Source organism: Populus euphratica, unplaced genomic scaffold (assembly GCF_000495115.2).
Source record: "Populus euphratica unplaced genomic scaffold, PopEup_1.0 scaffold57.1, whole genome shotgun sequence".
Taxonomy (NCBI): domain Eukaryota; kingdom Viridiplantae; phylum Streptophyta; class Magnoliopsida; order Malpighiales; family Salicaceae; genus Populus; species Populus euphratica.
In genome coordinates this window covers 273,905-290,633 of record NW_011499919.1, presented here as the reverse complement: position 1 = coordinate 290,633, position 16,729 = coordinate 273,905, and the positions used below count along the sequence as shown (strand labels likewise).

Below are 16,729 nucleotides of genomic sequence, written 5' to 3'. Positions count from 1 at the left end.
TTTCTTCCAGGAGTAAACTAGGCTCTCCTTTTTTGCACTAGCAAACTGTCCCCAAGATAAAATTATGTTTTGTCTCTATTAAAATTTTAAAAGTATTGGACTAATCAATATAAATTATAATTTTATATGATTTAAAATTTTTTTAAAAATTTTAATTATAAAAATATCTATAATATATGAGTCTTTTTTAAATTTACTTCTTCAAATCATAACCATAAAAACTATTTCAATATCATATATATTTTAAAATATATTACAGATATATCATTTTCAAAATGAATGGTCAGTTTAAGATTAAATTAGAAAATATTTTAGTTGTTTCATTATATTTTTAATTATTTATTATTTTTTATATTGGATCAAATACTAAATTACCTCTCATTTGACATTAGAATTGCAAAAAAAAAAAAAAATCATTGTGCAAATAGGTTTTAGATATTTTAAAACACAAGAAAATCAATTTAATTTATTTTTATTGTAATCACCAATAAAAAATAACAACATTGAATGTAGAGCTCCAATGTTTTTCCAATATCCGAACTTCTTTTAACATAACAACATTGAAAACTTCGAGTGCAGTTAAAAAAATTAATTTAATATATTTTTAAGTTAATTTTTTTTTAAAAAAAAACATATAAAAGCAGAACTAAAAGTTATGCTAAATACTCCAAAAAAAAAAGACTTCAATGTATTTAATAACTAACACTAACTTTTTTTTAGATAAAAAATAAAATTATAATTATATTATTTCAATGAATAATATTTTTAAATGTACAGCTCCAAAGTTTTTCCAAAGTATCTCAAGTTCTTTTAACACTGCAACCTTAATCTCAATTCAATGGAACCTCAGTTTTGTGGTTATTAATGCCAAATACCAAGAAATTATTATACGAAAGAAAAATATTCAGAGTCCAACTTTATAATTAGATTTCAGTTGCTTGGTTGGTACAATGATTAGCTATGGCCCTACCAAATGGACGAAGAAATAACAACCTTGAATTGATGTCTCAAGAATTTGTATATTAAAAAAGATTTTTCTGTCCATGAAAGCCATTTAAACTCTGTAAATAATGCACCTTTGGTGGAAAAGACAATAGACAAGACATCTTGTAGTATCCAAGTACAAAAAACAAACAAAACATTTTTATTTCATTTTTTGAATCTGTGTTTTAAAATAATTTTTTAATTTTTATTGATTTATTTATTTTAGATCAATATATTTTTAATATTTTTAAATTATTTTAATATAAAAATAATTTTTTAAAAATTAAAAATATCATTAATATATATATTTTAATATTAAAAATTATTTTAAAAAAACCACAATTACACTAACAAATAAATAATAATTATTAAGATCGGTTAATAATTTAATTGAAATAACAATAGTTTTTTTAATATTTATTATTTAAAACTATATTAATATAATATTTTTAAATTTATTTTTAATTTCAACACATTAAAATCATCTAAATCTATAAAATATTAATTTAACTTAAAAAGATTCATTTTTTTAAAAAATATTTTTTAAACATAAAAAGAACACTCTTAATATTAGATTTGCCTCAAAATAAATTTTATCTCCAAATAATCGTGATTTTTCATAATTTCATAACATAAAACGTGAAGTTCCATGTAAAAATGATGTTTCTTATAAAATTAAAGGTATAATTTAATGAAATCTATCATCAAATATGTATTTGAAATTTAAAAAATAAAACTGATATAAAAATCTATTTAAAAAAATATTATATAAATAATATTTAGTTACTATCTTGGAAATAAAAAAAATATTATGAAAACAATAAAAAAAATATTTTTTTACCTCCAAATTTATTTCGGTCATCATCACCCACCACATATGGCAGTAATGATGCGTAGGGAATCCCGAAATGCAAGTAATGCTAAACTGCTAAGCTTTCCTATCTATTTCAAACCGTGGTTGGCACACCTGTCCCAGGAAACTAAAGCCTCTGCCTTTTTTATCCTTCTTTCCTTTGCTTTTGCCTCAAATTTGCTCTTTCTTTTGAATTTAAAATTAGTATTCAAAATGCTCAGTTTCTTTCCTTGAACTTGTAATATCTTTTCATCCCTTCACATTTTTCTTGAGTTTGGATGACATGTTTATGGGGTGATTCTTGAATAGTTATATGTATGTGTAAATGAAGAATTTATCGCACTTTGTCTTCATGTTTGCTGCATGATTCCTGTTTGTGATCTCTGAACCACGCAACTTTTACCGTGACATTGTTCTGTGCAAACAGTTAATGTTTCTGTTGTGGTCTTGAATTCAATTTAATGGTTTTTGTAGCCATATAATACAATGGCTTGCTTGACATGAACCGGTCAAGGGGGAGCACCCCTTGGAAAGGCTAGTGGATAAGTGGATATAGCTGTAAGGTCTGTTACTTCTCTGAGCTTTGAAGTTAGTCATGGAGACTAAGAACAAAGAAATGGTATCTAAGATGGACGATTATGAAGTTCTAGAGCAAATTGGAAGAGGAACGTTTGGTGCTGCATTTCTTGTTCTTCATAAATTTGAGAATAAGAGGTAAAAAAAATCTGTCCCAACTCTTCTTCTCTTCCCAATTTCTTCAGGTTTTTGTATAGGATGTTTTTGCACTTCAGCTTAGATTGTACTTAGGAAGGGGTCAGCAGAAGAACTCTCCCTCGCAAGTTAGGGGAAGGGGTAGGACTCAATTTGAGTCCTGTCTTGCTACACTAAGAAACATCAAGAAGGAAGAGAGAGAGAGAGAGAGAGGAGGAGGAGGAGGAGGAGGAGGAGGAGGTAGTTGGGAAGGATAAAGGACTAGAATTGATTTTTTTGACCTTAATATTATGCAAGCTTTTCTTTCTAAACTAGAGAGCTGAATGTTACTTAGGATTCTTTAGGAGGGTTAATAAATGCCAAATAAAGTTCTTAGTACTGTCCTTTGAGTGATAATTGAGAGGATCGGTTTCTTGTTTATGAAGTGTGATTAGGCCCACATATGCCATTTATTTCCTCCTGCTGTTATTGTTACAGAATCAATATGCTTTTGCCATATACAGCTGTTTTCAGAAACCTGACATTGACATTGATCCAGCTTAGCCAAGTTATTTTGGAAGATTTAGGTAGGGTGTGGTTAATATTCTGGAAGAAATACACGGGGATGGTTGGGAAAGAAAAGACATATCTTCTTTGTATTTTCCGTCACTTTATTTTTATATCTTCCTCTCTGTTGCTTCAACCAAATACGTTTTTTTTTTTTTTTGGTTGTAAAACACAAACCAAACTTTCAGAAAATTAATTTTGGTTTCAGTACATTTTTAAACGAAATCTATCTGTATTCTTTAGGTATGTCTTGAAGAAGATTCGATTGGCTAAACAAACAGAAAAGTTCAAGCAAACTGCTTATCAAGAGGTAATTAACCTCCAGAAAACTGTTTAATTCATCAATTACTTAACTCTGCTATGATGTTCATGTATTGCATTGAGAAGTATAACTTAGCTACTATTGGTATATGCTGCAGATGAATTTGATATCAAAGCTTAATAACCCATACATTGTGCAGTTCAAAGATTCATGGGTGGAGAAGGTAGCTTTTAGCAATCTGTTCTTGTTTGCTCATGTTGTTTTACCTCACAATTGAGGAAAAAATGAATTTATTGAGAAAATCACTATTCCAATAACAAAAATAGTATCTTCACTGTCTGCATTTATGTTACAGGAATCCTATGTATGCATTGTAACAAGTTATTGTGAGGGAGGAGACATGTAAGTTAATACAGTATAAAATTTTGAGTTCAATCTTGAATTGGCATGCAGGATGCCAACTATTTCTAAGTGCAGTTGAGACTGTCTGGATGCTCGGATCCCCACCATCCATGCACTGCACGCACGGTTGGCTCCCATGGCACGTGCACTGCATTGAAGGTGGGGGTCTGCACGGTCGGGACTGCACAGAGTATTCCCCTTGCCAATAACATCTCACCATTGCTGCTGGCTTAATTGTTCAAGGCAACCATGTTGATATTTTATCCATTTGTTTATCTGATATTTGATTTTACAGGGCTCAAATGATTAAGAAAGTTAGAGGGACATATCTTCCTGAAGAGGTAATGGACGTATGAAATTTCTGCAATAAACTAAAGTCCTTTAAGACAATTTTGTTTCTGATGTTAGTTTTGCATCTATTGCAATTATTTTCCTACTCTACTCCAGATGCTCTGCAGATGGCTGACGCAGCTGTTGCTTGCTGTGGACTACCTCCATTCTAATCGTGTCTTGCACAGAGATTTGAAAGTATGCATCAGTAGCAATTCTCATTTGAAAAAAAGTTGTTCATGGTATCATTCTGATATGAATATACTCTCTAATGCCAGTGCTCCAACATATTCCTTGCGAAAGATGGCAACATCCAGCTAGGTGAGGATGCAAATACACAGAACTCTTTTACATTTTATTTGCTTCAATTGTAAAGAAACTGTATTATCTCACGATACATGTCCAGGTGACTTTGGACTTGCAAAATTGTTGAACAAGGAGGATCTTGCATCCACGGTAATGATTCAATTATCGATTCAGTCTGATTGTGATGTGTTCCTATATATTGTTAATTCTGGCATTGGTGACACAACAAGGAGGATCATTTGTTTAACTGAATTTTCCTGGAAAACCGCTACTAATGCTGCTTGTTATTTCTGTAGATTGTAGGCACTCCGAACTATATGTGTCCAGAACTTCTTGCAGACATACCTTATGGCTACAAATCGGACATTTGGTCTCTAGGTAACAAAAACCCTGTTATATGTTTATGCATTAATTTTCCAGCCCGCTAGCATGGAATCTCTTTAAATCACATTTTTCTATAATTTTACAGGTTGCTGCATGTTTGAGATTGCTGCACATCAACCTGCATTTAGAGCTTCTGTACGTGTCACATCAGCATTGTTCAGACAAAAATTGAACAAGTTTTTTCAGTCCTGATGAAGGTCAATAACTTTTACAATGGTTATGAACAGGATATGGCTGGACTAATTAACAAGATAAATCGCTCCTCCATTTCTCCACTCCCAACTGTCTATTCCTCCACATTGTACGTGATATTCTCTGCAACCTCCCAATGCATATGCACTATATCAGGAAAATACAACTGAATACGTTGGCTTTTTTATCTCCAGAAAACAATTAATCAAAACCATGCTGCGGAAGAGCCCAGTGCATAGGCCAACAGTGAGTCTGAGTTGCCCTTGGTAGTTCTCTTCTCTTGATCAGAAAATGATTTTTATTAATGCTTGCATTTCCACAACTAGGCTGCAGAGTTGTTGAGGCACCCCTATCTACAACCATATCTTGCTCAATGCCAAAATCTATCTCCTGTTTTTCTCCCTGTGACGTCTGAATACAGCTGCACGGATAAACCAAAAGGAACCCGATTACCTAACAAGTCTAGTGTTCACAAGAATGCCATAGCGTTGAAAGCAAGTCCATCAAAGGAGTGCAAATGTTTTAACCAGGAAAAAGTTGGTGCTTTTGCACAAAGAGTAGCAGCAAATGATTCGCCAAAAAGTGCAGAACAAACTGAAAAGGTCACCTCAGGAACCAGTTCAGCAAGCATCGCAAGGACTCACCATGATGAAGAGAAACAAGAAATTGCTTCTGAGAAGTCCCAAATAGTTCAAGAGAAGCTCCGTGGAGTTGGCCAAGCTGGCATGGAATGTAAAAGTGCTAGTTCAGGGAATAGCAAAAGAATGGAAAAGCTGTCTGCGGATTCGACAGACTATGTTGGTCTTGCTGGTTACAAAAAGGCATCAGCATTGGCGATGGATGACCAAACTAGACATGATCTTGAATTGGAACCGGAATTCTGCGAACCCCCAACAGTGACAGACATGAAATCAACACCAAGTAAATCGAAACCACCTCACGGAAACGGAGATAGACAAAAGGAATTGAATAGATCCCCTAGTGACATCTCATCAGTGAGTTCACTGGCTTCTCTACATGGTGATGAAACAAAGATTAACTGGAATCCTCAGAGCCTGCAAAGAGCAGATGCTCTGGAATCACTACTAGAGATTTGTGCAACTTTGGTTAGACAGGAAAGGTATGAGGAGCTAGCAGGAGTACTAAGACCTTTCAGTGAAGAAGCTGTATCATCAAGAGAAACAGCAATTTGGTTGACAAAGAGCCTCATGAAACTTCACAAAAAAGGCAACGGAGCAGCTCAGCGATGAAATTTCTGATAATTCAACTAGCTAATTCGACTGGATCTGATATGGAGAGTGTATAAAATAGGCTGTCAAATTTCTGTGTTCTGGCTTCTGATAAGGCTCATCAAGGAGTTCTTCATGAACTACTCTGAGAAGCAGAAACCATAATCCATGCACATTGTGCTTGCATACCAAACTAGCTAGTTTATAACTTCCAACTTGTCATGATTGGTTCTGGTCTCATGTCAGATAAGACCATTGAACTTAATTTCAATATTTGCTTGTTTCAAGTTTTGGTTATGACAAGACACGAAACATTTATATGCATAAATTTATTCCAAGGCCCTGAACACACCCCACCTCCAAAAAAAAAAAAAAAACATAAGCCTGAGCTCATTATCTAAGCACATACCCAGCACCTCGTGGGCTTTGTTTTTGAGTCCAAACAATATGTTTAGATTTATTTTTTATTTTTAAAGTGCTCAGTTTAAAAATTTCTTTTAGGATTCCATAAAAATCCTTTAATATTTTATATTAATTTAATATATATTATTTTAAGTATAATAAAATTTAAAATATTATAATGATAAAATTAAACTTTAGCCCATTCTTTCTACAAAATAACAAAATTCATGAATTATAAATATATCATGAATTTTTTAAACTCAAGGTTGATAATTTTTTTATTTTTAACACTTTCATTATAAATATTTTTAGAGTTTATATCTCTAAAATATTTATTTTCAGATGTGATGGGATACATGATACTCAATAGCAATGTAATTTTATTTTTAAAATAAAAATAATATTTCTCTAATATACATTTTCTAAGTACAAATCTTTAGTAAGGGGTTTTGGACACTTTTCAAGGATGAGATTGATTTGGTCTTTCTAATACAATAACACCACTCTTTTTAAAGGGGATTAACTTAGTTTATCTAGTGCAATATCCCCACAATCTTCAAGGAGTAGGTATGAGATCTCCTAGTTGCAATAACACATTTTACAAGTGATGTTTAAGCTCCTTTTACCAATTTGTCAAGGGTTGATCTTAAATCTCCTATTCTCTAGTGCACTCTTGGACTGTTATATTCTCTAGATGATGTCTAAATGCTTCTCATCAATTCGCCAGGAATTGATCTCAGATCCCATATTCTCTAGTGCAATCTTAGACTAACACATTCTATAGTTGATGATTAAAGGCATCTCACCAATTTGTTAAAGATTAATCTTAGATCTTTTATTTTCTCATGCAGTCTCAGATTAGCACATTCTTCAGGTGATATTAAAGGGCCTCTAAATAATTTACCAGGGATTGATCTTTGATCTCCTGCCTCTCCAATATAGTCTTGGACTGACATCACTTTCTAGTAGGGGGCTTTCATGTCTTATACCATCCTAGGGAGGTTATATACTTCTTACACTTCATTGACCACTCTTTAGTGGAGGGCTCTAATGTCTCATATCATCTTAGAAAGGTTACATACCTCCCACGTTCCAATGTAACCACTCTTTAAAGGATGAGCTTGATCTCTCTACTACAATAGCACAACCTTCTATGACCCGTCCTCTTATCCTTTTAGAAGTTTTTTTAATCTAAAATATAGGCATTGATATGAGCTCATCTCCTTAATCTCTTGGAAAAAATTTTAAGTATGAGTGTCAACATGGATCCTTCTACCATCTATTTAGAAAATCTTTCAAGTATAAGCTTACACTTTATGAGTTCTCCTTTACATACTTAGATTTCTTTTCATCTATGGTGCATGCTCCTCTATATAGGTTTTTTGGTATATTACTCGAGGTTTTCACCTTTATTGTTGTATAAAGAAAGTACAATAAACTTGTCATGGTAACCTAATATTTTTTTACAAGTTTTTATGGATTAATATTAAAAAGATTTGAGAACCTACTCATGAATCCACATTTATCTGGCCTAAGAAAACCCAAACAACCTTTAAAAGATCAAAAAACATCTCATTTGGCTCAAGTTATCATACTTGAGCCCAATTTTAACCAAGGCGCATATGTTAGGTGTATGCCCGAGCTCGGGCATGGAATCTTAAGCCCACCATTTGAACATATACCCAACATCCTAGGCATGACATGCTTAGCCTTGATGGGCATGCACCCAGCATCCTTATGAGCTCGGGCTACCATACCCAAGCCCAATATATTTGGATCTAAGTAGAGTGTCTAGATCTATTTTTCATTTCTAATGGACTCCGACACCTTGCTTGAGCCTACCATTCCCTTATAATTTTTTTAAGACCCCGTATAAGTTTTTTAGTGTTTTATATTAATTCAATACATATTATTTTGAGTATAAGACAACTCAAAATATTATAAAAATAAAATTACACTTCAACCTCTACTTCGTAAAATGACAAAACTCATGAGTTATAAATATACTATAAATTTTTTAAACTTAAGGTTCATAATTTCTTGAGTATTTATATTTTTAGAGTTTATTTTTTTAAAATACTATTACACCTTTTCTTTTTATAAAATTACTTATTTAAACACTGGAAAATATAATTATTAAAAAGGATTTTTTATAGATATAAATTATCAGCTACATTGGTTTACATACCTGCTAATAGCTGCCAACTATCCATTTTTGGAGGTATCCATTTTATCCTTGATCAATAAAATTTCCAATACACAGGACGTCAAGAACTTCATAGCAAACTGAAAAAATGAAGTCCAAGCAAGGTAATGAATGCTCTGGAGCACTGCCAGACAACATGAAAGAAACAGCACCAACCGGAACCAGGTCAGTCCCTTGGGGCCGGCAAAATCCAGGGCTAAAATGCCGTGTTGCAATTCCTGCCATGCCACTTTTCCTTGTGGCATGGATCATTCCTCACTGCTCCATCCGTAGGTAATCATTTTTTTTCTTTGAAGCAAATTGTTAAGAAGGTTTTTTTTTTTTTTTTTGGTTGCTTTCAATGGACCATCGAGTTTCTTTACCACCAAAAGTTTTCTAGGGGTTTGTTACACGCTTTTCCAAAACTTATTGTAGAGTAATTAACCAGAATTTTGCATTGTAGTTGAAGTGAAAAGAATATCAATTAACGTGAGATCATCCACATCAAACTTGATTCTATTTAATTCATATTTAATTCAATAATTAAATTCTTGTCTATATATTAGTAACTACTATTGCCAGATAAGCCTTCTTGGACTTGACTGGGATATGATGAATTAAAACATGATTTTTTTTTTTAAAATATAGATTATCAACTTAACTCCATTCATCTAATTTTTAATATAAATCCCTGTTTATATATGTGATAATGGTGTGTTTAAACTCGGTTTAACTTGAAAAAAGATTTTTTTTATGTTTTTTCAAGCTAAATACAATTTAAATCGCATGAACAATTGTAACCTAAATCTCGAACCGGGTCATCCCAGTTCGGTTCCTATAAATATGCTAATAACAACGTAATCGACAGTAATGAGTTTGGTGTCGATTGTGAGGAAAGTCTTCTTCCTTGAACTTGTCGTGTTACTCATCATCAAACAATCTCCTTCTTTATCCTCTTTATATTGTTTCCCACTAAACACAATCACTCCTTCAGTGGAGTTGTCATATATATTTATATATAACAGCTCTAGTCATTTAGTGGGTCGTTGTCATATAGCCAAAGGAAGCATCTTTTTTCAATGGATTCTCAAGTTATGGTAGCTTTGGCTCTCTCTCTTGTGGGTGGCTTAAGCACTTCTATAGGTAAGTTATGCATAAAAGCTTGCAACTTTTTGTGTTTTTCTATGATGGGTTATTCAAAAAGAAACATCTTTTTGTGTTTTTACTTGTGGAGTGATTTCTTGAATCTGAATTATAAACAAGGAGAAATTTAAAAGTTTAGGGATGTTAATGTAGAAGTTGATTGAGAGTTTCTGGTTATGTATAATGAAGACTAGTGATTGAGCTAGTAAGGAATACTTCAGAACTTGCGAATGGAGTTAGTTGACAATGATTTTTTGAATATCAAGTTAAAGAAACAAAACCAATTAGTCTTAATTTCTGTCGAACCTTATAAAGTTAGCTAGTTTACTAAGATTAGTGTAAGCAGCTTATATGGAGAGAGGCAGTAGTTGATTAGTACGATTCAGGAAGAGACAAGTTGGGCAGCGGATTTTCTGTTTTTTGCACAATATAAGTGAGGGAACTCTCAATTCAGTTCAGTGTGTTGCTCTATAGAATGATAAAAAGTTCGTGGACGGTGGTATAACAATTATCAACTTATTATCTCCATTTATCGAATCACCTTAAGTGACCATCTCCTTCTCTCTATATTTTGTTTCGTTTTGAAGGCTGCGTGTGTATATGTTTGGAGTCTATAATAGTCCAAAACCAAAAGCTATATATATATATATATAGAAGTTAATTATTGAGGATGCTTTTGAACTGTTGAATGGAGGGATTCTTTTTTTCAGTAAGATGATCATCAAGGAATGGACAATGATTTTTTTATTGTATTAAATAAATAAATTCATTAGCCTGATTCGTAATTTCCCGACAGGTTACAAAACAATACTCAAGCTTCTATTGAAACTGGTTATTACCTAATTTACTTAGTCTAGTCTAAGCAGCTCATACAGGGAGAGGAAGTAACTGACAAGTGTGGGACAGTAAGAGATATGTTGAGGCGAACTTTCTATTTTCACCCAGTATAAGTGAGGGAATAATCTGTTCATCAAATGCTGCACAAGAGGACAATTGAAAGTTAGGTTGACTGTATAGAATGCAGCGGTAGGAACGATCAACTTATTTTCTCCTTTTATTGAATCACCTTATGAAACCATCTCATTCTTTTTATATTCCTTTCTGGTGTATGCAGATGCATGTAAGCCATAGTAGTAATACTCAGCATAGAATACACCTCCCAAGTCCCAACACTCATATTTTTCCATATTATCAACATTTTGGTCCAAGTGAGAGTATCTCCATGGACAGTTTCATGATGATCGTGCTTGGTGTTTCTGTTTCGGGTGGTTTGAGTACGTCATTGGGTTAGCTAATAACACTTGTTTACATGATATGGCATGAAATTCAAATATTACTACTGACTAATATTTTTACCACTCAAGTTTTGATTATTTTGCTTTGGTAGTAACTATAGTTGCGTTTGGCTACTCGCCGACTTTGTGCATGGACACTGGTTCCTATATGGTTTCACACATTTGAATGAAAGGAAAAATAATACTACTATTGAAGGTTTAGGTAGTGTGTTTTTTGGTGTTGAGGTTTTGCTGGGATCAAGAATCTCTTCAGTTGAGTTGTAATGATCATTATGTGATATTGAATTTATTACAAACTCGATCAGAAACAAAAATTGCTAGCTTTTTTTTCTATATCGTCATTGCAAATCTGATTTAAGTTAAAAGGTGATTTAACTCTTTGTTGGGATACTATTTTTTCCTCCAACATGCCTGTTAATCAGATGAAGCTAGTTCAGGATTACATGTTCTATAATCTAATTATATCTCTTGGATTATGAAACAGGTGCACTCTTTGTAATTCTTTGTCGGGCTCCCAATTTGAAGATGCTTGGACTATTACAGGTGATTTTTGGATGTTGAAGTCTCCTTCTACAAAATGCTGTTTTTTTTTTTGCCCTTCTTTATTGCTTCTTCTCACAAGTAGTTGCAAGGAAAAGAATCCCACTTTAGTGTATTATCACCCTATGAAAGGATATTGGTTTCTTCACATGTTTATGAAAGAATGTTGTGGCATGGAGTTACCATGAATGATCCTAACGTGATTTTAAATTCCAGGGGAAAGTTTTTGCATTAATGCTTTCTAAACTTCTCTATGCAGGGTTTTGCTGCAGGCCTGATGCTGAGCATATCATTCCTTGATCTTGCTCATAATGCTATCAACTCAATTGGGTTCTTAAAAGGCAACCTCTGGGTTAGCTATATCTTTCCTTTTTTTCATCAAATCCAATTGCATTTCTTACTAGACATTATTTATTCATTTATACCTGTCATTTTCTTCTATTAATTGGCTTTGCAGTTTTTTGGTGGTGTTGTATTCTTTGGCATCATTGCCAATTTTATCCCAGAGCCAACATTTGCCCCAAGTTCAGATGTTAAAAGTAAAAAGGTTCTGGGTGATACAGTTTTCTAATACTTAAATGTTTTGTGACTTTCACGATGTGGCTAGAATATTAGAATGTAGAGTGACAGTTTGGCAACTTGTTTGGGAACAGAAAAATGGCGACCAAGGGGGAAAGGACATAATGAAAAAGCATCGTCGCCAAGTTTTGTTCAGTGGAATTATCACTGCAATAGGTATAATTACCTTCTTTGATCCTGTTCTATCACTATCCAACTTCAATTTTATTTGCATTCAGCCTTTTTTTTTTCTTTGACTAAACCTCGAGATATCAGACTTAATTCCCCCGATAATTGGAAACTGTAAATTTGGCACCTTCCTATTTTTTGAAAAAGTTCATAAACTTGTCTGATTGGATTGAATCTTGTCTTTCATGGTTTGCAGGAATAAGTTTGCATAACTTTCCAGAGGGAATGGCAGTGTTCCTTGGATCAATTAAGGTAGCCTTAGCCTTATTTGTATCTCTGTAGTGTCAGTTTTCAATTCAGCTGCAACATATCTACATACATTTTAGTGCTTATGTCAGTCTTAAAATGCACCTGTCTTGAATGAAATATACTCATCAAACTTTATCCTGAAAAAAAGGAACACGAAGGGTCTTTCTCAAAATCTTAATGTATGACTTTGTTGAACAAATTTGAGCTTCAATTTAGCAGTAAGGAACTGCACAATTCCTTATACATGTACGCTATTTTTACCTGAATAGTTTCTTTGGTTTCCTGGGTTGCATTTGCATGCCCTTTTAACTGTGTTAAGTCATAAAATATTCCTGTGCTATGGAGATTGTTTATTCAACATTGATATTTTGAAGATGAGAAAACTGAAACATTTAGCTGCACTATTTATTCAATGGCACCCAATCAGGCAGTTATTCAGTTCCTTTTTTTTAATGATACAATTGCTCTGCATCTGAAATAAACAAATTCATTGATTTTCAAAGCACTATCATGAATTGTCAAACTACAACAGCAAAGGATATTTGGTTACGATGTCAAAGATTTTTTTTCCTATACTTTTGCCTGCGGTCACGTTACACTTCAATATTTGGCAGTTCCTGAATGTAACCAAATTTGTACCACTTGGTTTTAGATATTAATCTTAGTGTGCATATTCTTTCAATTAAATGCAATTGGCAATTGGAAGTTAACTATGATTGTTTTAATTTTGGTTCTTGAGTTTTGGAAGCTTATTTCTTATCCTTGCTTAAGTCAATTTTGTCATCTTCTTTTTAATGATACTTTTGTAGGGCCTCCGTGTTGGTCTTAATTTGGCTCTGGCAATTGCTTTGCACAACATTCCAGAGGTATGTTTTCTTTGATTCTGTAGTATTGCCTTTTTGCATATGCTATTGGCTCTTCAAAGTGGTTGCTTCCTTCCATAATGAAGTTGGTCCCTTTAAACTTCAAACATTTTCAGTGCCAAATATTTATGGATTGGAATTAAAAAAATTGATGAGTTCTGCTGTCAGCATTAATGCGTTTTAAGTTTTTTTTCTGGTTTTATAGACACGATGCGCAATTTATCCTATGATAAGATTTTTCTTAGAGCAGTGGATATATTTGCTTTTTTATTTTGGAAGTTCTATGATATTGTACTTGGGATCCACCCTAACACACAGGATATTTTTTGTGGTTAGTCCCCACACGGAGTATTGTTCCAGTTGATATCCAAAACCTTGGTTACCAGATTTCGCTGTATTTAGACACGAAGCTACTTATTTATAACTTATGTGATCCTTTTTTCCCATCTACAAATATATAAATAGGGGGGATTTTCTGTTTTGTCTGAACTTCTTTATGTTCATTTCTACAGGGTGTTGCTGTTGCACTTCCTATATATTTTGCAACGCAGAGGTAAAAATCTCTTGAGGCACTGTACTTTTCAGCTCTCTAAAGCATCAGTAAAACCTGCTTTAGAAAGCATTGGTCCAAAGCATTTCTTATGTGAAAGTAGCTTGAAAAGGTTCCTTATTGGAAATAAGAATCAACAAAATAGGGACATGACCATTGCGGTGGTAGAGGTGGAGATAGATTCCCTGTTTACTGTCTTAGCTCTGGAGCTAGCAGGGTAGAGTGGCCGAGTAATGAGCAGAGGTCAGAAACCGCCCTGGAGTTTCATATAATTTTTTGAATATTATGAGGCCTACCGAAGATGGTCAAGGCAGCAGCTGTATTGTTGTATGTTATGTCCATGTGTTGTAGCTAAATTTGAAAATCAGAAGTACTGCTGTTATTGGTGTAGCATTAGTGGCTACCGTGGCACCCTGAATCTATTCACAAACACTCTTTGTTTGGCCTTAATCTTCAAATCCTGAAGAAAGCAAGGATTTCAAACAAAAGAAAGCATACTGCGATTTTAGTGCATATCATTTAATCATATGATTTAGTGCATACAACAACTTTTTGCTCCAGACTGCGGCCACCTGCCTAGGTGGTCGGAGTGATTAGATATGTAGTAGATGCCCTCATTTATTTGACTCCAATGTTCTGGTTTCTTTTCTATCGGATGTTTTTTGGCTACATGTTTTGTGCGGCTATTTCTACTTAGTATAATTTATTGCATTGTACTCGTAATATAAATTAACTGGTTGATTTCTTTACACATTTCAGCAAGTGGCAGGCATTCAAATTGGCGACAGTTTCCGGTTTTGCTGAGCCACTTGGTGTGGTGCTTGTTGGTATGACAAATTCCTTTTATTGCTTCTAATGCCAAAGCATGAGATATCATTTAATTTTGACCAAGAAGAGTGTCCTTTTCCTTAACTGCAGCATATCTATTCCCAAGCAGCTTAAGTCCTGAAATTCTTGAGGGTTTGCTCGCATCAGGTATGCAGTACCATTTATTTCTCAGTTATCTCTGCTGATTTAGGAAACTTAATTTGCTATTTCAATCTCAATAACTCTATGTTTCATTTGCAGTTGGTGGAGTGATGGCTTTCCTAACCTTGCATGAAATGCTGCCACTGGCATTTGATTATGCGGGTCAGAAACAAGCTGTCAAGGCTGTATTCTTTGGTATGGCTTTCATGTCGGCAAGGTAATAGAACTCATACTGTACATGATTCTATTTCAAGATCCTAATTATTATTATTATTTGTCACAAAATCCGAATCATCTTTCTCACATGTATCGATACTGGTCTGCAGCCTATATTTTCTTGAAATCAACCTCCCTGAGGAGATGAGCTTGTAGCTGTGGATCAGCTTAATCAACCTACGTAACCATTTGTAAATTCCCAAACCAGGGAGAGCTAGGTCGTGCTGCATGGTGCCTGTGTAATGTCACATTGAAATCCGATGATTTGACCTCGCCAGAAGGCCAAACTGGCGGCACAATCCTTGAGAACATGGCGGTTTCCAGCTTTAAGCACCTCAAAATTGTACTGATCTTCTTCCTTTGATTAGTGTGAAAATCTAAAATGGCATTAAGGGTTGACAAGGGGAACAATTATGGATTGCATACTCTTCAATGAAGTTCGTTTCATTTATCATAGCGTCGCCGCACTATGAGCTTCCAAGTATTCTGCTGCTTGCATGGAAGATAAATGGTTTCTGGGCTAGCAAGTTACAAGCTGTAGTTCTACAAAATAGATGAAAATGAGAGCTTTAGTTATTACAATTGATGCCAGCGCTTGTTTTTCCTAACATAACAGCAGAAACAATGGGATGGAAAATAGAAGAAAAGGCTGCAACCAGGGGGTTGGACGTGGGTCTCTTCGTCAACATGGAACCACTTTGTCAAAATTCAAGTGAAATGGAGTTTGATTTCTTTTGAAAAATTCTCAGAACTTTTTTTTTTTTTTTAAATATAACTCATTAGCTAGTTTTGCTCTTTTTAATTATATTATATAAAAAGGAAGGAGAAGATATAATACTCATGCATTTACAAACTTCATCTTTAGTAATTACTTGGATATAATTTCATTTAATTTTTCAAAAATCTGAAATAATCCTTGAACCTGATTTACCCTCGAAACTCATTCCTTGTTGAAGTTTTGAATAGAGTAGTCATGTCCCTCCATGCCTTCAAATTTTCCCACTAGCAATCCCGGATCACTTTTCCATAGACTAATATGTCATTACAGAATCCTCTTCGACTCCCTCTCTCGGGACTCCACTCTTGACCAGAGCGTAACTAGCTCTAGCACGGGTGTTCAATTTTATTTGTAGAAAAAGAGACTACGAACAGCCAGTGAAAAAGCACGGTTGAAAAATGCAATATTTAAAAAAACCACGGTTGGGAACTGCGGTATTTAAACAAGCCACAGATGAACGTGGCCGTTTGGTAACGCCTCCCCCACAGCCACACTAAGAACGTTTGGTAAGGTAGAAAAAACTGCTTCTGCTTCTAGCTGGTAGAATCCATTATATTACCACAGGTTTTAGAGGCGCAGTATTTTATGGGGAA

General features: G+C 34.0%; 2 protein-coding genes across 3 annotated transcripts; both read left to right on the top strand.

The window, feature by feature from the left end:
- Nucleotides 1-1,969: 1,969 nt before the first annotated feature.
- Nucleotides 1,970-6,496, top strand: LOC105134924 (serine/threonine-protein kinase Nek6-like). Of its 2 annotated transcripts, XM_011039526.1 has the most exons (13): nt 1,970-2,551; nt 3,338-3,404; nt 3,514-3,579; nt 3,712-3,758; nt 4,054-4,099; nt 4,206-4,286; nt 4,367-4,409; nt 4,495-4,544; nt 4,691-4,772; nt 4,864-4,913; nt 5,006-5,079; nt 5,165-5,216; nt 5,297-6,496. In XM_011039526.1, the coding sequence occupies exons 1-13, from the start codon at nt 2,433-2,435 to the stop codon at nt 6,218-6,220; spliced, it is 1,701 nt and encodes a 566-aa protein (XP_011037828.1). In that variant the 5' UTR covers nt 1,970-2,432; the 3' UTR covers nt 6,221-6,496. The 2 variants fall into 2 exon arrangements, with proteins under 2 accessions (XP_011037828.1, XP_011037829.1); XM_011039527.1 differs by lacking the exons at nt 1,970-2,551; nt 3,712-3,758 and adding an exon at nt 3,810-3,948.
- Nucleotides 6,497-9,609: 3,113 nt separating this feature from the next.
- LOC105134923 (zinc transporter ZTP29) lies at nt 9,610-15,941 on the top strand. The gene is made up of 12 exons (XM_011039525.1): nt 9,610-9,929; nt 11,709-11,767; nt 12,024-12,116; nt 12,222-12,311; nt 12,418-12,499; nt 12,708-12,763; nt 13,570-13,626; nt 14,136-14,176; nt 14,933-15,000; nt 15,092-15,148; nt 15,242-15,359; nt 15,469-15,941. The coding sequence occupies exons 1-12, from the start codon at nt 9,866-9,868 to the stop codon at nt 15,512-15,514; spliced, it is 831 nt and encodes a 276-aa protein (XP_011037827.1). The 5' UTR covers nt 9,610-9,865; the 3' UTR covers nt 15,515-15,941.
- Nucleotides 15,942-16,729: the final 788 nt, after the last annotated feature.

Bases quoted from the DNA above. Each gene is read 5' to 3' on its own strand.
- LOC105134923 (XM_011039525.1), top strand. From the start codon at position 9,866: ATGGATTCTCAAGTTATGGTAGCTTTGGCTCTCTCTCTTGTGGGTGGC. The intron at 11,768-12,023 runs GTGATTTTTGGA...TTCTCTATGCAG, and splicing joins AGATGCTTGGACTATTACAG to GGTTTTGCTGCAGGCCTGAT. The intron at 15,149-15,241 runs GTATGCAGTACC...TTTCATTTGCAG, and splicing joins TGAGGGTTTGCTCGCATCAG to TTGGTGGAGTGATGGCTTTC.
- LOC105134924 (XM_011039526.1), top strand. From the start codon at position 2,433: ATGGAGACTAAGAACAAAGAAATGGTATCTAAGATGGACGATTATGAA. The intron at 4,410-4,494 runs GTGAGGATGCAA...ATACATGTCCAG, and splicing joins AGATGGCAACATCCAGCTAG to GTGACTTTGGACTTGCAAAA. The intron at 5,217-5,296 runs GTGAGTCTGAGT...TTCCACAACTAG, and splicing joins GCCCAGTGCATAGGCCAACA to GCTGCAGAGTTGTTGAGGCA.